Source organism: Xiphophorus maculatus, chromosome 2 (assembly GCF_002775205.1).
Source record: "Xiphophorus maculatus strain JP 163 A chromosome 2, X_maculatus-5.0-male, whole genome shotgun sequence".
NCBI lineage: Eukaryota > Metazoa > Chordata > Actinopteri > Cyprinodontiformes > Poeciliidae > Xiphophorus > Xiphophorus maculatus.
Window position 1 is genome coordinate 5596856 of NC_036444.1, and position 20689 is coordinate 5617544.

The window sequence follows — 20689 nt, forward strand, 5'->3', positions numbered from 1 at the left end:
TTTCCTGTCAGCCTACTAACATATAAGGGACACTAGAGCCCACAAAAGACCCCCTGGAGGGGTAAAAAAAAAGGCTTATCTGTCCTGCTACCAAAATAAAGTAGGTTACAAACTCAAGCGGTTGATGCAGATAAAGTAAAAAAAAAAACATTACGGGCAAATGTTAATTAATTTGAGGCCGTAAAATGAAAAACGTAAGGTACAACACAAAGTTTTTATCTTTTATCAAAAATGTTTTTTTTTTGCTTTTAATTTACTAAGTTGGTAAACTGGACTGAAAAACATTTGCTGAATTTTACTGAAAACCAAACTTCAGCTGAGCCATTTAATATAAAAAAAGGGGGTGAGCTGTATACTGTTGTTGCTGAAAACGCACACAGAAAAATCTAGACAGAGATCATCAACCCCAAATATCTGGAACATTGAATGCAATTTTTTTTCTTTTTAACTGCGCAGCCCAGCCCGTTACCTAGCAACCCCAGCAAAATTCCACCTGTCACCTAGCAACCAAAGCGGCGCTCCTGCACATTTGGTCTTCTGGTTCAACCTCTGTATGCGCTATGCAATTTGTTGTTGACTTACCCACCAGAAAACACTTGCTGTATTCTTGTTAATTGTGCAGCAGGCTCAACTTCTGCTATATACACTTGTATAATTGTGCATCTGTTTGCTGCCATTTTTATGTGCGAGTGTAAACATCAAGTTGGGGGGCAGCTTATTTAAAGTTTTAAAGATTTTTTTTAAAGATTTAAAGTGACAAGAGGTCCTACAACAGTTATGAGCAGACATAAAGCTCAATATCAAGGAATGATTTTGTGCAAAAATGTAATGAACATGTTTTGTATAGGCATAGACATATCCTAACTTGTTAAAGGAAGTAATATGCCACCTTTAAAATACTGTGTGGTTAGTTTATTGTTGGGGATAAAAGAGAGAGAAGTTAACATAAAGTAACTTAATTAAAAAAAACTAACTTTTGTTTTCCAGAGTATTTTCAACTTGATATTTTAGCAAAACGTTTGGACACTACTGACCAATGGAGACTGTGTGTAGAAGAATAGTAAAAACTTTGCTTTCTTTTCTGCTTCACAACAGAAGAGTTTTGAAGCAGAAAGTGTCCTCCTTTTGCCAAATGGTCTTTTGCAGTAATTAAAAAAAGACAACATTTATTTCTAAAGACAGATTTTTTTTTCTCCCCACTGAGTAAAGGTCGACTTCATGTAATGTTTCTGGTGAGATTATGCTGCTGCTGCAGCAACAGATACGTTTATTTTAGAGCTTTTAACACCAGCGGTGCCAACAAATGTGTCTGTGTTCTGTTGCTTTCACATATCCGGACTGACAGTGGTGAGTGACACCAATTTTAATAACGCTACATGACCGCAGTCATCAAAAAATAGCAACCAGTTCCATTTCCATTCGAGAAACCCGTCAGGGAATATTATAAATAGTCTCCAAAGAGGTATACATTATTGAGCTGAATCCAGTGCAGGGAAGTCTATTTCCATCTCTGTTCGTCACTAAATCCTTTAAATGAGGTAAAAGGAAAGTACGGGTCAGCAGGCCTGTCAGGACTGGAATGGCATCAAGATAACACGAAGACCCAGTTTGGCCCAGCAGGAGCGAGTGTGCATGTCGATCAGAGTCAGTGATTTGGTTGCCTCTGTGTGTAGACGCGCGTGCCCGACTGTATTTAAATGCCACTGATGGATAAAACAGTGGATGGAGTGAGAGGGAGGTGGGCTGAGTGTTAACTCGGCCCCTCAGGCCTGAGATGCTGAGTTGTCATCCTGCTCACACAGTCGCCTAGTCTCTCGCCTCTAATTCCACTGGTCAAGGACATGCAGGCTGGAGGGACAAACATGCCTGTGCAGGTAAGAAGCAGACATCTTGAAGCATCCCTTCACTCTTAATCTGTCACATAAAAACACATAAAGTCTCTAGTTTGACTCACTTTCAAAAAAACAAAAAAAAACTAGACTACCAGCAGAAGCAGGATGCCGGGGATGGCAGAGTCATTTTCATTTAGGGCAACATCCAGATTATAAATGTCCCCTATTTGGAAGAGACTGAGGGTCACTGAAACAAAAATACAACAAGAAAATCTGACTTTAATCTCAGAATTCTGAATTTAATCTTGGAATTTTGACTAATCTTTTGTGATCCAAATTCAAAATTCTGAGAAAGAAATTGTCAGAATTCTGAGATTAATGTCAGAATTCTCTACTTGATCTCAAAATTCTGAATGTAATCTAAGAATTCTGACTTTAATCTTCTGAGATCCAAAGTCGGAATTCTGAGAAAAAAAGTCAGAATTCTCAGATTGATGTCAGTTCTCTCTTAAATCCCAATTCTGACTTTAATCTTCTGAGATCCGAAGTCAAAATTCTGAGATTAAAGGTCTTTTTTCCTTCTAGTGGCCCTAATCGTCTTCAAAGGTCCGGTTTGGAGACCTTGAATGTATTAATAGAACTACATATTGACAAAACTGTTAAAATATTACAGCTTTGTCTGCCCTCAATTTATACTTATTAGGATTAAATTATATTTAGCATCTTTTCACATTGTTTTAATTTTAACAGTACAGAAATAAAACGGCTTTGTTTTCACTGATAAAATAATATTTAAGTATACAGATGTTATCTTGAAGTTCTGTGGCTCTGAGGTCTAGAGGGAAATTTAGGCAGTACGCCCTTTCCTTCATAAATCATTTCTATAATATTAATGTGATCTAATTTAATTACAAAAAAAGTTTTTATGGTTTATTTAACCATAAACATGCATTTTTAACATAACGTTAGCCAAAAATCCCAGCCAGTCAGTGCTTTAAATTCTGGAGGTAGGTTAACATACCTTTTGTAGAGAAATATAATTTATAAGATTTCTTAGTGGATGATGTCCTGTATTTCCCTGCCTACACTAAAATAAAACATATAATACAGTAAGTGTGTTGGCTCCCCCTGCTGGCGGCAGGCTCACAGTGCAGTCCTCAGGGTCAGATTACACAGTTCCCAAGGGGAAAGCACAGCTCCTTGTCCAGCAGGTCTTCTTCCAGTTTAATACTGGTTGCAGCTACAAATGTCTTCTTGGCCTTTCTGCTCTTCACCGTCACCTTCAGTGAAATCCCATCCAGCAGCGGGATAAAGTTGTACTCCAGCTGTGAGAATGAGGCAGATTTGTTTATATAAAGGTTGTTTTGTTTAATACACTTAAATTATCGAGGGTTTTACATACGAAACAGCCTTATAGTTCAGCATAATACTGTAAAAATATTTTATGTCTGGTTACAAACATAAATAATTGTATCCTCACCCTCAATGTGCTAATTTTTTAGCATCGTCATTTGTCCAATTAACCATTTGAATTTCAGGATGACTGCCATTTTTTCAAGATGTTTTTTTTTACCCTTATAAACCAATTATTGTCATAACATGTCACCCATTTTCATGACTTGGATAGACTTTATGTCACATCATATGTTCAGGACTTTGGTGATCCTAAGTGAATGTTTCTCACTGCCAACTTTAACCCTTCCTAGTGTGTACTGTAAAGGGTGAACTTTACCAGCTCATTGAAAGTCGGGTGGTCATTGTTGCTGACCACCTTCGTCTTCCTCTTGGAGGTCTGCGCAGGGTCTGGTCTCAGCCGTGTGACCACGTAGGCATCAGGGTTTGAACCATTTGGCAACTTCTGTAAAACAGCACAACAGCAGAGAACCCTTTAGAGCCTGTTTTACTATATTTCATCAGAACACACAACTTTGTTCAAAGAATGACGCAAACTAACGATGTTCTGCAGGTGTTTCACCAACACAGAGAGCTTGCAGTTTGAGTACGATATACGCAGCTGGATCTGAGGACGGCCTCCTGCAACACACAGAGCTTACGTCAAACTTCTCTCCATCAGTCTTCAGTTATGCTGTAAAGGTGACAGGTTTTCTTAAAAAAAGTTAGGATGGGTCTACAGTACAGGCGACACAAAACATGTTCATTACTTTTTTTTCTTCCAATTATACAATCGTACATCTTTGAAAAGCAGAAGTGGAGACTCCTGCACAACTAGCAAGAAGGTAGCAAGTGGTTTCTGGATAATAAGTCAACAACAAAACACTTTTATTTTCCAGCAGCCATTGTACAGTGCATACAGCAGTTAAACCAGCTGACCAAACGTGCTGGAACTTCTCTTAGTTGCTAAGTGGACTGATTTGTGACATTACAGGGACACCAAAAAGCATTAACTTATTACCACAAAATGTCTGGGGTGGTTTTGTTAGAACTTGTGCTGCTTTTAAAAGTAGTAGAAACCCAAATGGAAGTATAAAAATATACAAAATGTGAATTTTGGATAATAGATCCCCTTTGATATTACCTGTTCCCACATTTGTTTTGGCACTGGGACCATCTAGAAACAAGCTGCACACATATTCATCCTGCAGATGACACAATGAGACGTTTCACAGTAAGAATTAAGGATTTGGGAGGATTATGAAAAACCATCCTGAGACTGGATTAGACTCTTACTCCCTTGCACGGCCCCTCAAAGAGCTGTTTTAAGTAAGTATTCAGCAGAGCCTTCCTCTTCTGTGGGGTAAACGACATTTGATACCAGCTTGGAAACCTTAATGAGATAAAAAGGTTCAGGTTAGAAACGTTAGTAAATACAAAAAACAATTCATAAAACAAAAAATGGACTGCAATAACAAAATCTTGCCACATGTTATTGGTCTAGTTTATATTGCAAATATCTTAGGATACTTGAAATAAGACAAAACTAACTTACAAGTAACTTTTCAACTAGATATAGGAGCTTATTTTAACCCAATAATTCCTTTCTATTGAAGAAAAGGTACCAGTTCCACTAGCAGACTATTTCACTTAAAATAAAATCTGATGAACTAGTACTTTTTCATCAGTATTAAGGAATTATATCTTCATCAAAAGTCACTTGTAGGTTACTACACCTGAAATTAGAAAAAAAAAAAGAAATTTGCATTAGAAACCAGACAAAAGTATTTTGTATTTTTGCAGTACAGCTTGTCTTGCACTCACTGCGGCAGCTTAGATTCAATGAAGTAAGTCTGGAGCTTATTGTGGATCAGTTCAAACTCCTTGAATGTCTTCTGACTCGTCAAAACTCCATCATCAATTGTTATTGTTAGGTTGTAAGTCTGCAATTCACGCACAGACACACAAAAACAGTCTGCAGCTGCATGGGGAATGAATACAGAGATTTAGTATAACCTGCTGCAGACAGACAGTTTGACGGGATTATAATATTACCAACTGATGTTTTTGTGTAAATGTTCTTGTGGGAAAAGGAACCAGGCAAATCTCTGAGCCTTCAAGTGACTAAACCTGACATAGGAAAACCTCTTCTGATCAAAGAGCAGCAAAACACCCACAGATACCAATATCACTCCACTCAACACCAGGAAAACACGCTTTATGAACTCAGCGTGTTACTAAAAAAGTTTCTACAGCAAACATGGAAGCCGTCACTTGACAATGAGTGGGGTTACTACTACTACAGGAAATTAGGGCCATTAGAGCTTATTGTGGATCAGTTCAAGATCAGTTTGTGGATAAGCTCAGTACTCACAAAAAGAGGAGTACATTTCTGTCAAAAAATCTGACATTTTGCAATTAATCTGAGAAATATGTCAGAAAAAACAAAACAAAAAAATCTGCACTTCAAATTGAAGATTTTTTTCTAGAAAATTTCTGAAATGAATCAAAATTTTTGACTTTTCAAACTCAGACATTTCCATGTTTCTTTTTAGAAAATTTATCAGATGACTTTGAACATTCCTGAGCTTTTTCCTCACAAATTTTCAACTTTTGGAGGATTTCTAGAAAAATCTTAAGATTAAACTCAAAGTTTTTCAATGTTTTTGGTCAAAATTTACTGCTCTTTTTTCACTGGGGTGTCAGGATGCAACACAAAGCTCACGTTCAGTGATATTTCATTGCTAAGAACGCAAAGAACCAAAATTTGGCCTCACCACAACTCGTCCCTTGACAGAAAAGTCCTGGATGACGGCTTTCTGGATGTTGGTGTTGGTTCCAGGAAGGCTGTGCCGGCGTGTTGTCTGTTGTTTCTTTGGCTGAACCATGGTGTGGGTGAAGAAGTTAAATTTGACAGCCACACAGTCCATACTCTCCTTGATTTTTCTACAGCAGAGTTAATCCCTTGATTAGCACAACCGCAGACAAAATATACATCCTAGGATTATGTGTGAGGTGATAATGGGTGGCACGTGAAGTTACTTGGTAAAGTAGGAAGTGGCTTCTAGGTCTGTGTCATGAGGTCTGAGGTTGTTCAGGACGAACTGCAAGTCATTGAAGTCCTTCAGTTCTGGGAGTTCTGCAGAAAGCAGCTGGAAAAATCCACATTTTTAAGGTTCAGGTGCTCTCAGACAGACTATCAGCATTTTGATGAAGATGTTTGTGTGTTTGATTCGAAAGGTCTTACCAGCTCCAACATGCTGAGTATCAGTGCAGAGCGGCTTCTGATGATGTTATAAGCTTCACAGCAGAGCTCCACAAAGTGATGCAAGCGCTGAGGTTTCTCTCCGCCGCCTGTGATGAAGTGCTGCATCTCAGACGTGAAAACGAAGGGTCTTCTGTCCCTGATGTCATGTGAAAAAAGAATTTTGCAGATTTATTATGTCTCTGTATTGTTTTGTTTTCTTTTGTTTTATCATTATTAACCCTTGGGCCGGACCTTACAAAGAGCTAACAGGGGGCAGTAGTCCAGGGTGTTTGTGCAATAAATGCATGTTTAATAAACATTATACTTTATATAAAACTCATAGGCCCATATAAAGTGTGGAGTTTTAATATTGTTACACATAGAGGGCTTATCAGGCGATATCACGATGAGTCAGCATCCAGTGTACTGCGCATGTCGCCTCCAGAAAGTAAGCAAGAATACATTACTCTAATTATTTCAACTATTTACAATTAGGATAACAAAATGATTTACAACTTGCAGCCAGTGAAGATCACCTCTCTTCTCCTGGCAAAGCATGATGTTAAATGTTTGTTGGTTCTCCATGTTTGATTCTTGTTCTGGGCTACTATTAGCAAGTACAAAACTAAATGTTGTTTGGACAGCGTATTTTACCACGCTTTGATAAACAATTGTAGTACTATGATGAGCTGGATGATGTTAAAACAGCAAGAGAAATGTGGGTAACAAAGGCAACTAGTAGCAATTTAAAGGTCAGTTTGCAGGCTCTTTCTGAAATCAAGTTGTGTGCATATTGGTGTGTTTACAAACAAATAATCCCTTTATACAATACTCTATTTTAAAATTCTGACACCTTTTTGGGACCAACATGAAGCTGTCAGATGTTATAAACCACCTGCTAATGTGTAGGACTATCTATTAATGAGTACAAAGCTTCTTTTTTTTTCTTTGTTAGTTTAGGGCACCAACACTGGCTCTATCCAGGGGCCCTTATCATTCTAGATCCGGCCCTGATTATCCCCACTACATTCCCTTTTCCACCAACTTGCCTAGGTATATTTGCAAACTTCTGTGCGTTTCCCATGATTTTGCTAAAGTCAATGTGGAACATGTGTCCGCTCCGCTTCAGCATGATGTTGTCATTGTGGCGATCACAGATCCCCAGGATGAAGGTGGCTACGCACCAACCCGCACACGAGTGGATGAAATTCGTCACCGCCTGCATGTGCACAGCAGAAGGTTGATACAAAATGACAACAGAAATACCCAACGGTCAAACATCCGCATTGCCTTAAGGTTCAACCTTTTCGTAGCCTTCTTTAGTTCTGTTCAACATGTGGAACCATTTCTCCAGCGTGTCGACTCGAAGCGTCCCACTCACACCCCACTCCTGGTGAATCTTTCGCAGCGTCACGGCATCTGGTACAACTTCCACCAGACCTGATGACCACAAGCGATATAATTAAGGACAATCTCAGAAAACATGGAATAATAAGCCAGTAACAATCCTTTACCCTGAGCTTTGCCGGTAGAAATACACCGGAACGTAATCATCTGCAGGTCCAGCCCCTCCTGGAGCCAAACCCAGTCCATCACACGGACTATCTGAAGAATCAGCATGTCCTGACGCAGGTCATCCCCCACCTGAAAATCATATTGTGTGTAAATGTGGGCAGTTGTTTACATTAGAATGACAAAAGTAAAAAATAACAAAATATGTTTATTACATTTTTTGCACAAAATCATTCTTAAACAGTGAGATTTCAGTCTGCCCACATCTGGCAATTTTGAGCTGATTTAGGGCATCTTGTCACTTTAAATTCAAATAAGCTGCTGCTGGCCACGCCCCCAACTCATCCTTTACACTGCATGAAAATTGCCGAAAAGAGATGAGCAAGTGTTAAGTCACGTGTCAAACTTGAGGCCCGGGGGCCAAATCTGGCCCACTGTAGCTTTTAATGTGGCCCTCTAGACTCCAAATTACATCAATAAGTCCCTCCAGTCGTTCACAAATCCGTAAAATTCACACAATCACGTGTCCACATTTTTGGGGAATTTTACTGCAAATTTCTCTCAAAATTAGCCAGAAACATTGGGTTTAAGTTACTGCTGCTTCAGCCTTACTTGATGTCAAGTTATAGTCTGTGACCAATACGGCGATTAATAAAAAGTCACATTTAACAACAGCGCAAAGATAGTAAAGATTCTTTACAAATATTTCAGAATTAACACCACAAAATCTGACAAAAACAATCAAGAAATCCTGGATGGACTGATCAGTATGAAAGGATGTGGAATATAATTTAATTTTAAGAAACACTTATTGAACGCTGAAACAAACAGCTGTTTAATGATATTTTATCAATACATTCTGGAACAATCGGCCCTTTAAGAACATTCAGATTTTAATATGACCCAAAATGAAAATTAGTTTGACACCCCTGTGTTAAGTCAGCAGCAAAACACTGTAGAGCACATACCAAACGTTCTGGAACTCAGCTTGGGTTGCTAGGTGACGGGCGGAACTTTATTGGGGTTGCTAGGTAACGGGCACTGGGGTTACTAGGTGAGAGTTAATTTGTGATGATACATTCTGGAGGTTTTTGAAATGGCTTCTTTTCCAGATACCAAAAAAAAAAACTTTTTTTTTTTTTTTTTACACTAACTGGCCAGGTGTTTTTTAAGCACTCGGGTTGTTTTTAGAATCAGCAGAAACCCAAATGGAAGTAAAAACATTCAATTTCAGTTATAAAACATAGTTTTTTGGGTTCCACATCTGGGCGCCTGAGAAAGCCACAGCGTAATCGTGTCCAGATTGACAGAAATATGTTGTACCTCAGCAGGTCCATGACATTTTACACTGGAGAAGTTGTCAGATGTCATTCATCAAAGGAGCAGCGACAAAGCTCAGGTTGGTAATACATTTATTAAATGTATAAGCAGAAATATCAGGTAAGCAAACGGTAACAGGTTTAATCAGGGGCAAACTATGCTAAATTCAACTTGTTTTATGCCATTATTAGAAGCTGTGATCTTGTCAAACAACTAGACACAAAATACACCAGAGTCAAATGGCAGACTGTAAAATCTGCACCAAAGACAAGCGCTTTTCCTGATAATAATTTTTTTTGTAAACTACTGAGTCTGTGAGGAAGTGTTTAACTGAATCTTTTTACAAAACACTGCAGTCTCAATTTCACTCTGAGTGAGAGAACTGAAAGAGAAATTAGGCAAAAACCATAAGAGATATCAAAAAGCAGTTTATTGCCATGGAAGTTGATGATCGTCACTAACCTTGCAAATGACACTGGTGGCTTTAGCTAGAGAGTCTTCAGAAATGAATGTCACCCCCAGAGGAGCAGCGTTGGAGCTGTAGAACCTACATGCCTGAAAAAAAAGAACCGAGGAGTAAAAACTACGGCAAAACCCTGCAGATGCTACGCAGCATCAAGTGGAATACTGCAAAAACACTAAATGTTACCAAGTATTTTTGGTCTAGTTTCTAGTGCAAATATCTCAATACAATTGAAATAGCACAAAATTAAATAAGTAACTTTTCAGCAAGATATACAGTAGTTGCTTGTTTTAAGTAAATAATTCCTTAATATTGGGTAAAAGAAAAATGACTAGTTATATATGGGGAAAATTTTGTTGTTTTAAGTGAAATAATTTGCCAGTGGAACTAATACTGTTTAAGAAACAATCTTTACTTATCATTATTTACCTATAACTAGCTCTTGTATCTCGCTAAAAAGTTACTTCTACATTAATTTTCTCTTATTTCAAATGTACTAATATATTTAGACTAGAAACTAGACCAAACACTCTTGGTTAGATGTTGTGTTTTTGCAGTGAAGTGTGCATGCTTACATCCAAGTTGACAGCTTTTACACTGACTGCAGGGTCTAGAGGCAGACGGCAGGTGATGCCACTTTTAAAAAACTCATCAATAACTCCCTTTTCTCTGTTCAAAACATTCTGCAAAAAGAATCAAATGGTGCAAAAAAGAAAATGCATTGCCAACTATTTTACTGCTCTGATAAAAGGCAACGTTAAATGTTTTTACAAACCTGACGTTGAGGCTTGTCAGCAGAGCAAATTTTTTGGGCCACCTGAAAGAGAACCTGCACCAGATGGGATTCATGATCCAGCTCCTTCCTCAGTGCTCGGCCACAGCAGTGCATCAAGGCAGCCTGGACTTTACTCAGCCAGCTCTGGAAGTAGCAGTCAGTGTGGGTATCCTCCAGCAGCCTGCCGGGATATTTAAACCATAAACACGTCAACAAAGGGATCTGGAAAAACAGACATTTAAATACCAAAAACATTTAGATTAACCCGTGAAGGCCAAGTCTCAAATCTCCACCTGGATATTTTTTCTTATTTTAATTGTAAAAGTTCTTTAAATGGTCTGTGGATAAATATTTTTGCCCATTTCTCCATAGCAACTGAAACTTTCAATATCTAGCAGATATTTACAATTTACCATCTATTAAAAGAGCGTTTCATCAGATTAAACTGAAGTCCCTCCTGCAACGGCGGGAGTGAAATTACCGTAATAACCCAATATTGGCTGGAAAGCGCAACGTCTCCCCTTTCAGAAACCGTTGGAATTTTTCAGATGGTGCAAAATATCGCAAATACTGTAATGCAAAGTTGGCAGGTAAAAATGTGTCATCAGTGACATCTTTCGGCCGATAAGGGGTTGATTACAATTTTTTTATTGCAAATATTTTAGTACACTTGAAATAAGACAAAATTAATGTACAAATACCTTTTCAGCAAGATATAGGAGCTAGTTTTCAGTATTTCTTTTTTATTGATTTTAAGAAAATTACTAAATCCACTAAGAGTTATAACTTATAACATTTATAACAACACATTTTCCCCATGTTATTTATCATCAATATTAAAGAATTATTGGCTTAAAACAATGCCTATATCTTGCTGAAAAGTTACTTGTAAATTAGTGTTGTTTTATTTAATCTGTAATAAGATTTTTTGCACTAAAAACCAGACCAAACTTTTAATGTTTTTTAAGTGCAGGTTCTCTTGGTTTATTATTTCCTTAATCATATTAGATCTGAAGAGTGTGACATTTTAAGTCCTGCACAATTTTTGATCAGGCACAATGTGTGCACAGCTGCTTCTTGTAATGAAATATATTATATAATGTCCTTGTGCTCCCAGTTCAAAGTCCGACTGACCAGTATAGTTGATGAGCAATCCGTATGTTCTTCAGGGATCGGTCCAACAGCAGCGTCACCAGAGGCCCGTCAAGTTTCCACTCGCTCTTCAGAGCCTTTAAGAAAATAAACAAAACAAAAAGGTTATTCAGCTATCGATATCTGAAAACTTTCTGTAAACTTTAAAAAAGTTCTGTTACTTTCCTTACCTGGACCAGCTGTGGCAGAAACAACTCCAGCTCTCCATCTGGAATCTGAACAAAATAATCTACCGCAGCTTTTCGGACCGTCTCATCTGGAAAACTGAAAGAGAAGTTTTAAGAAACAAGATTTACATACATTTTAATGGGATGCCGGATTTCTTAGCAAAGAAGAATAAAACAGTTTCTATGTCAGTAAAGGTTAGAACTGCATGAAATGCTACAATATTTGCAATCTATAAAAGTAACATTTATACAGAGACATTTAATCGCACTAAACTTTTCCTGTTTTAAGTTACTTATGAGCTGAACGCCAGGATATTGAGAGAGACTTTACTTCTTCAATGTGAGACGTTTAAGGGTAAAACAAAAACAAAATCTTACCAAGTAATTTTGGTCTAGTTTCTAGTGAAAATACAGTGAAAGTACACTTGAAATAAAACTAAAATAACTTAAAAGTAACTTCTCAGCAAGATATCAGAGTGATAGCCTTAAAGGGCTGCTCATAGAATCGGGGGTTAAAATGCGTAACCAACGTTTTAAGTTAATAACTCCTTGATATTGTTAAAAAGTACTAGTTCCACTGGCAGATTATTTCATTTATTATCTGGGGGGAAAGTCTCGTTACAAGTGAAATAATCTGACAATGGAACTAGAACTTTTTCATCAATATTAGAGAATTATTTACTTAAAACGAGCTCCTATATCTTTCAGAGAAGTTACGTGTAAGTTAGTTTGTCTAATTTTAAGTGTACTAAACTATTTCCCACAGAAACTAGACCAAACATACTTGGTAAGATTTTGTGTTTTTGCATTGCAGTAAACTATGTGTGGAAGCCAGGGAGATGATTTTATGGCTTTAGAGGCTTAAAGATAATTTCAAATCATCCAAGTTAAGTGGAACGACTTGAATGAAAACACGCTTCATATTGTTTTATTACATTTTAAAAATTCTGCAATGATATCAGGAGAAAATCTGGAAACTTCCACGAGTTTGGTTCATCCTCAGATAGTTTTTCTGAAGTTTGAAGTTTTGACTGAAACATATTTCACAGACAAGTGTGCTTTTATCTTAAATGCAAAATGTATACATTTTTATAGTTTTGGCTTAATTACGGTACTGTTATGAATATGTTATTCTTTCAGCAAATTATATATTTTTTGAATCTGTATACTCATGTTAACAATTAATCAGTTACTAAATTAGTTGGCAATTATTTCAATAATCGATTCATCATGATTAATCCGATTAATCATGTTTTTTGAAATGTGTGTTTCAACCCCAGAACAAAAGCAGGTAAGAGACTCGCTCCTGTTGCCCGTGTCTTCAGAATTAAAAATCAACCGAGGCAGGAAAAATTACATTTTATGGATATTTTGTAAAGTCATCATGTTTCTGTTTACCTGGGCGTTAGCAGGAAGAGAGCCTCCTCTGGCAGATGAATGGGCCAGTTGTCTAACACTGTGTAGATTTCCGTCAAGTCCTCAGGCTGCCACCGGGGGACGCCGCCGAGAACAAGGTGGAGGAACGTGCTTCCTTTATCACTGCAGGAACGTTTGTCCCACAGGAAAGACTTCTCATTGTTTGTCAGGCTGATAATGCAAAGAGAAATCTGTGAAGGGTTTATGCAAAAACAACAAAAAACAACCTGAATTCCTGATACTCCTACTTACAAAGAGAGGCAATGCTTTTTGGAGATCTCTGATAATTTCCTTTGCACTTCATCACAAGGTTGAGTAAAGTTGATTAACCCGGGAAGAGCAATGGGTCTGCGGTATTCCCACTCATACTGGTCGTCAAATTCAAGCTGTAAAACAAGACTAATATGTGAGGAGGTATTTTGATCATCTAGTTACTGATGAAGATTAAGGCCACTAAAAAAATCGGATGTTTTACTCATAATTTTGGCCCCTCTCTTCCCCAGAGTTCTGACTTTAATCTCTATGTAAAAAGTCAGAATTCTGAGATTGAAGTCAAAATTATGACTTTTTACATAGAAGATTAAAGTCAGTTTAAGTCAGAATTTTGAGGGAAAAAAAGCCAAAATTTTGACAAATAAGTCAAAATTCTGAGAAAAATTAGTGGCCCTTATCCTCTTCCGTATTTAGTCAGTGTGAGGTTGTGTTGCCAGGGACTCACCTGTAGTATGACTTCTCTAGGCTGTCTGTGGCTGTCGGACAGGGCAGGAGACGGAGGGAACGGCAGATCAGGAAGAGAGGACATGCTGAGCAGGACGGCTCCTCTTACAAAGGTCCTGAACAGACACAGAGTAAAAAGTATAATCTACATTCAAATAAACAAAACAACAGAAAGAAAACAAATAAAATGAATTATGACGTCTCTGTAAACAAAAATGTCCTACAAAAAAGGGATACTGATTGTAAGATTGGTTAATTTCTGTCAACTCATCACATGTGGGTTTTTTTTATTTGGTTACCTAGCAACTCTCTAGTTCTTTGGTTACCTAGCAACAACCAGTTAACCTACCTGTCGCTGTACAGGGGCAGAACAGCCCAGCTTAAAAGTTCTGGGTTTCTCCCTCGCTTTGTGCCTTTAAGGTGAAATGTCAGCATGCTCTCATATGGCAACTCATTCACTGGAACAGGAAACACCATCCTGAAATTTAAAAACAACAAGCAGCCTTCTGAGTGTTTTTCATCTTTCAAATTATGCATAAAAACAAACAAAATCACTCAAATCATTATGGACTCTGTCCCTTACAGGCGGTTACAGCAGATGTTGTTTCCTTGTGAGAAGGCCGTGCTGATATTCTCCGAAATGCCGGTCTCACTGATATTTTTTTCTCCGTATGTCAAGTCACAGGAAACAGAGAAACTTTCATAATTACTGTAATTGTCAAAAGGTAAAAAACATAGATTAGTTTCTGTTCTGGATGGATGAAGAAGAATAAGTCCGAGCGTGCACATACCTCATCCAGCTCGGGTTTAGTTTGTAGATGGAAACTATGCTGAACTGCAAAATATCCCCATTCTTATCGACATCATCGGTTTGGGGTGTGCCGATAAGTTTGTGGGTTCTGAAGTCTGAGTGGAAATTATCAAAATATATCTGCAGCACTTTGAGCAGAGCCCCGTTGAGCATGATCAAGGCTGAAATCAGAAACAGAACAAGTCAAAACTTAAAACAACCTTTTAATCCTGAATCAATGCTAGAAAAGTACCTTCAGCTGTCATTGCTATATGGGAGAACATTGTTTTGTGTGTCTAATGAATCATTTCTGTGTTGATTTATTTAGACCCAGTGATTTACGAATGTCTGGTTCATCATATTTTTGTGCAAAATCTCCAGAAGTGGGTAGAGTACCCAGAAATTGTACTCAGGTGGGAGTAGCATTACTTCAACATATTTTTACTCAAGTGAAATTAAAAAGTAAACATCCAAGAAATTACTCCAGAATAAAAGAGCATTTGGTAAAAAGGCGGCTCAAGCACTGAGTAACTGATCAAAACGTTTAAAAATTACATCATTAGATGAACCAAAATATAAAGTTATGTGGAAATGTTAATGTTTTAAGGACCAACATTTATTTAAATAACATAATTACAAAGTAATACAATCAGGCAAATGAAACATTTCCCCAAATCAATTTTTTCAATACTTTTTTTTTTTTTTACAAAAGCTGCAGGTAACAATAAAACCAAATGGATAATTGATAGAATCAGACTTGTGTTTCTGGGGGTTATGCAGCCTCACTAGTTTATGGTCCAACTCACTGTGTCACTCCTTTCGTCAAACATCAACTCAAGTTTAATTCAGCTCCTCAAATACTGCTTTATAAATGTCTTTTCATACACATACAGACAACACTGCCTCTATAGAGACTCACCAGCTTCACACTCCATCATTTCATTATGGTTCTGTAAAAAGAAATATGTACTGTAACTATGTACACACAATCAAAGACATCTCTAACTCATTTGTTATTATGTCATACTGCAACTACAAGCTTGCAGTATGACAAGATGTAGTTGCTTGTCATACTGCTGTATTTTTAGTTTTTTGGTGGAAATTTACTCCCTCCTTTATTTTATATCTACAACTGTATTAACACACCATCATTGTGATAATCACACTCATTGTCAAATGATGGCTTTCTTGTCTGTCTACTGTAGAAACATTTTTTCAGTTTTAAGAGGCAAAAATTTGACATTTAAAACTTTTATGAGTTTCAAAAGTCATAAAGAAGATTTCATATTTTTTTCTAGAAATTTTCTGTAATTAATCTTAAAATTTCAGATTATTTTTGAGCATTTCTTTTGACTTTTCGAGTTCAGAAATTTTCATTTTTTCCACAACATTTTTGAGATTAATAAATTAGTGGAAATTTATTCCCCATTTTTTTCTATCTATTCTGACCGACTGTAATCCGCAACCAAAAACAACTTTTATTAAAATTTTTAAAATCACCTAAATTACCAACATGGGGAAAATGACGTTGCTCATCGTCAGAAATTTCGGTGTGAGTTGATTTTCAGTTTATCGCCCAGGTCAGACCTACAACTGAAGGAAGCCCAGGAATAAAGTGGTTTCAAAAGTGTAAACCACACCATTGTCTGGTTGCATTGGAAGCTTTTCCAAAAGAAATAGACAAAAACAGCGTAATGATTTGGGCTGACTCGTGTAGTACTGCTCAGAGAAAATGAGGCCTAACAGGTTTTCTTCCAGTAATACTCTGTTTATAGCAGCATCCATCTTCCCCTCAACTCTCAACATAATACTGCCAAAACATGCTTGGCAAATGTGTAGCAAATACCTACCATATTTACATGACTGATTCGATTAAGGGCACCAATGGCATCCTCTAGCTCGTGACATGTCAGCCCAGATAGAAGATTACTGATGACGCGAACATTAGTAACAACCAGAGGGATATTCATACTACACTGAAGACACAAAAAGAATCCAATCATTAAAAAGGAACTTTTTGCATGAAGGCAATAAAGACCAGACTGGTTCTTTCCTCATACCTTAGTGCTCATGAGTTCGTTCACATGTTTGTTGAAGGCACTGAGCACATTCTCCATGCTCAACCTGAGGAATGATAAAACACACACAGACGTCAGCCTGGTTGTTTTGTGCAAACAGTGGCTGACTTGAGCTACACTTGATGCAGCTATCGAAAACAAACAAGAAATGGACAGTATGTTGTCATCTCACTTTGCGGTGCAGTGGACGCTGACAGGCCGCAGGAACTGGTGCAAATTGCATTCAGTCTTAACATCTGCAGCCTGAGAAAACAGTAACAGATTTAAATAGTTAAGTTGAAGCATTATGAGGAATTCACAGGTGGACATTTCAACTTGTTTGGAATAAATGAAGAAAAAAATAAAAATGAAGTGAATTTTGTTTATACAGAATAAAACATCACGCTTTCTCATTTGGCATAAACAGTTTTCATTCATTCAGTTCTTTCTGGATCTTAAATACCAGCATTTATGAATGCATGTGTAAACAAACTTAAAAATAATCAAGGTGGATGTTTTTACGTCATTTACTTTGATGTTTACATTATGCTCTCTTTGTGTTTGCAAGAGCAGCATTTTAAGATTAAAGATAAGACCAACCCTTTGAACCGTTAGCCTGATCAGGAAGGGAGTTTAAATTGACTCACATCTCTGGCAAGATGGCGATTCAGATTATTTACTGGAACCAGTCGGAGATTGATCACCTCTTTTGTCTTGAAATACATCTGAACTCTCTCATGCAAGCCAAGAAGTTCTTCACTACAAAGAAAAGAAAGTGAATTCAGAAAAGCTCAATTTAACTATGTGTCCATAAAAAAAAAATCTATATTGTTGACATGAACAAAAAGCAGTGACAGACTCACTTTGTGAGGAACTCCTCAGAGTCACAAAATTTTAAAATATAATCCTTGCTTGTGTCTGCGGTGCGGTCAAGCAACTTGAAGTATTCATCTATTAGGTCCTTCACCTTCTTGTTCACTGATTAAAAAGTAAAGTAAAGGTTACACAATGGACAAACTGTGTTTTTAAGTGTATAATAATTCAGTTCAGGTCTTAATTAACTAGCTAGCTAGCTGGCTGGCTAGCTCACTCACTCACACAGTTAATTGTTTGTTTGTTTTCTTGTTTTGATGTTTTCTCTAATATTGTATAAAAATGGGTTAAGAGGTTAAATGAAAAATCTACAGAATGCGCTGATTTTCTTTATCCGAATAATCATCAAAAATAGTCGATTAGTAAAAGAACCGTTAGCTGCAGCCCATTTATAATGACAGGGATCTTACCTGGGGTGGGAATGGGAAACTCGATGGTGTCGTTCTCGAATATAGTGACTTTTACTTCCTGCTGCAGCAGCGCAAGGTGGATATTTAACAGTCGGCCCCATAATATACCAGAGTTGTGAATCCTGTCGGTGAGCTGGTATCGTGACATCAACCTGTTGGAGAAGAGCCAAAAGTATAAAGTATGAAACATGACTAAAGAAATGATGAACATTCACCACCTGCACAGAGCAAATATCTTAGTACACTTTAAATAAGACAAAACTATCTTACAGGTAACTTTTCAGCAAGATAAGTGTTTGTTTTAATTAAATAATTTCTTAATATTGATGAAAAAGTACTAATTCCACTGACAGAATATTTCTCACTGTAAAAATATAAAATCTAATAAAATATTGGTTTCTAGAGAAAACCTCTTAATACACTTGAAATAATATTAAACTCACTTAAACATAACTGTTCAGCAAGAAAAGAGTTTTATAGGAGTTAGTTTTAAGTTTGGTTTTAAGATTTTCTTTTTTTGTAAGTGCTAGTTCCATTGGCATATAAATGAAATTATAACATGTATGGGAAAAATGTTTTGTTTTAAGTGAAATAATCTGCCTGTTGTACTAGTATTTTTTCATCAACATTAGAAAAGTATTTACTTTATAAAAAAAACCTCATATATTTTGCTGAACAGCTACTTGTAAGTTAGTTTGTTTTATTTCAAGTGTATATTTGAATTATAAACTACAGCAAGATTTGGTAAGATTTTGTGTTTTTCCAATGAACTTATAACAAAACGTATTTCCCATGTTATATGTGAAATAATATGTACTTTTACATCAATGTTAAGGAATTATTAATATAAAACAAGCTCCTATATGTTGCTGAAAGGTCACTTTTAAGTTAGTTTTGTCTTAATTGAAATGTATTGTGATATTTGCACTAAAAACTAGACAAAAACATTCGGTAAGATTTTGTGTTTTTGAGGTGTGAAGAACAGCAGGAACCACAAAAGCTGCACGGATGACAAGCGTGTTTAAAGTCTTACTGAGATGTTGCATTGCTGAAAGCAGCCAGATTATTTGTGCTGCCTTCTGGAGAGTCTATCAGCCTGATAGCCCAGGGATCCTAAATGTGAAGAGCATTTAGTCAGTTTTTCTCTCCACCTCCTGTCCCCACATTCAATTCTGGATTTTTTTCAAGCACATTTAAAGCTGCAGCACGTAACTGTTATATAAAGTGGGAGTGGTGAATTTCTGCAGATAGCAGTAGTAGCTCAGGGAGGAGGTGGGTAAAGTACCCAAACATTTTACTCAATCAAGAGTAGCACTATTTCAACATATTTTTACTCAAGTAAAAGTAAAAAGTAGCATCCAAGAAATTACTAAAGTAAGAGGAAAAATGTATTTGGTAAAAAGTCTACTCAAGTACTGAGTAACTGATCAGATTATCTATAATTTAATATTTAAAAATTACATAATCAAACAGACCAAAATATAAAATTAAGTGGACATTTTTTTATTTTAAGGATGAAAATGACAATTCATATAAATAACAAAATCAAGCAAAATATTTTTTTCCCCATAACATTTTCTTTCAATAAAAAACTTATGAAACTTTAACAAAAACTGCAGGTGTGTTTGGTGACTTTTTTGGTTAAAACATGTTTATAATTCATTCAGTGGGTAGAAAATCTAGCAATTTTATTCAAGTAAGAGTAGAGATACTTCATAATAAAATTACTCAAGTAAAAAGTACAGCATAGTAAAAGTACTCCTAAAAGGTTTTTTTTTTTTCAAAAAGGTTACTCAAGTAAATGTAATTGAGTAAAGTAGTTACTACTCAGCTTTGCTCATAAAAAACAGGCACGACATGGTGACAATTTTATCAAATTTGTAAAAAACATTTTTAAAATAAAAGTTGCATACTGCAGCTTTAAGAGTGCATTCATTAGGGATACTCACGTAACTGTGTACTTCTGTGTTGGATCGCAGCAGTTTAGGAGTATTTGGGTCAATATCGGAGTAAAGTCGATTTCTGCTGGGGCCTACAGGAGGCGGGTTGCGCGGGGGCAGAGGAGGCGGTTTGCGCCGCGCCTCAATGGGGACACTCGGGAGCCGATGTCTTGGTGGAGGTGGAGGTGCGCTGTCCCGGATCTGCTGGTTGGGATTTCCTGCGACCCCAGGCAGCATAGTCTCATACTGATGTTGAAGAACCTGACCACGATGAATGGATTCATAATCATTCACTAAATCGTCTCTCAAAGGACTTGGCTCGTCTGTGACGAAGGATTTCCATTGATCATCCATAGGATTTTTGTTCTTTAGGCTTTGGCTGATGGCGTTTAAGTTTCTCTTTCGGTCCTCATTTCATTACAAAACAATATGAGGAGCTATAAGACAAGACAAAACAAATCAGAGTGAATTACACTGCAAAAACACAAAATCAAACCAAAGTCATTTTTGGTCCACTTTCTAGGTCAAATATACATGAATTAAGACAAAATTTACTTACAAGTCACTTTTCAGCTCATTTTAAGTAAATATGTCTCTAAAACTATAACAAAAATACTAGCAGATTA

General features: G+C 36.8%; 1 protein-coding gene across 3 annotated transcripts in view; it reads right to left on the bottom strand.

Moving 5' to 3' along the window:
• Positions 1 to 20689, bottom strand: part of pik3c2g (phosphatidylinositol-4-phosphate 3-kinase catalytic subunit type 2 gamma) — a 25007-nt gene continuing 4318 nt past the window's right edge. For 2 of the 3 annotated variants that reach the window (XM_023348581.1, XM_014472024.2), the window contains exons 2-33: positions 20073 to 20500; positions 19157 to 19236; positions 18124 to 18275; positions 17704 to 17818; positions 17488 to 17599; positions 17034 to 17104; positions 16844 to 16907; positions 16634 to 16759; positions 15703 to 15733; positions 14785 to 14965; positions 14577 to 14702; positions 14343 to 14471; positions 13995 to 14109; positions 13529 to 13662; positions 13259 to 13447; positions 11864 to 11957; positions 11676 to 11770; positions 10542 to 10722; positions 10342 to 10449; positions 9766 to 9858; positions 7986 to 8115; positions 7775 to 7911; positions 7521 to 7690; positions 6472 to 6628; positions 6267 to 6376; positions 6002 to 6170; positions 5049 to 5167; positions 4521 to 4617; positions 4369 to 4429; positions 3787 to 3866; positions 3565 to 3690; positions 1 to 3157 (exon numbers count right to left, since the gene is read on the bottom strand). In XM_023348581.1, the coding sequence (XP_023204349.1) occupies positions 2996 to 3157; positions 3565 to 3690; positions 3787 to 3866; positions 4369 to 4429; positions 4521 to 4617; positions 5049 to 5167; positions 6002 to 6170; positions 6267 to 6376; positions 6472 to 6628; positions 7521 to 7690; positions 7775 to 7911; positions 7986 to 8115; positions 9766 to 9858; positions 10342 to 10449; positions 10542 to 10722; positions 11676 to 11770; positions 11864 to 11957; positions 13259 to 13447; positions 13529 to 13662; positions 13995 to 14109; positions 14343 to 14471; positions 14577 to 14702; positions 14785 to 14965; positions 15703 to 15733; positions 16634 to 16759; positions 16844 to 16907; positions 17034 to 17104; positions 17488 to 17599; positions 17704 to 17818; positions 18124 to 18275; positions 19157 to 19236; positions 20073 to 20417 (4059 nt within the window). In that variant the 5' untranslated portion in view covers positions 20418 to 20500 and the 3' untranslated portion in view covers positions 1 to 2995. Of the gene's footprint in view, positions 3158 to 3564; positions 3691 to 3786; positions 3867 to 4368; positions 4430 to 4520; positions 4618 to 5048; positions 5206 to 6001; positions 6171 to 6266; positions 6377 to 6471; positions 6629 to 7520; positions 7691 to 7774; positions 7912 to 7985; positions 8116 to 9765; positions 9859 to 10341; positions 10450 to 10541; positions 10723 to 11675; positions 11771 to 11863; positions 11958 to 13258; positions 13448 to 13528; positions 13663 to 13994; positions 14110 to 14342; positions 14472 to 14576; positions 14703 to 14784; positions 14966 to 15702; positions 15734 to 16633; positions 16760 to 16843; positions 16908 to 17033; positions 17105 to 17487; positions 17600 to 17703; positions 17819 to 18123; positions 18276 to 19156; positions 19237 to 20072; positions 20501 to 20689 lie in introns of those variants that run through there. The other variant, XM_023348586.1, reaches the window with a different exon arrangement.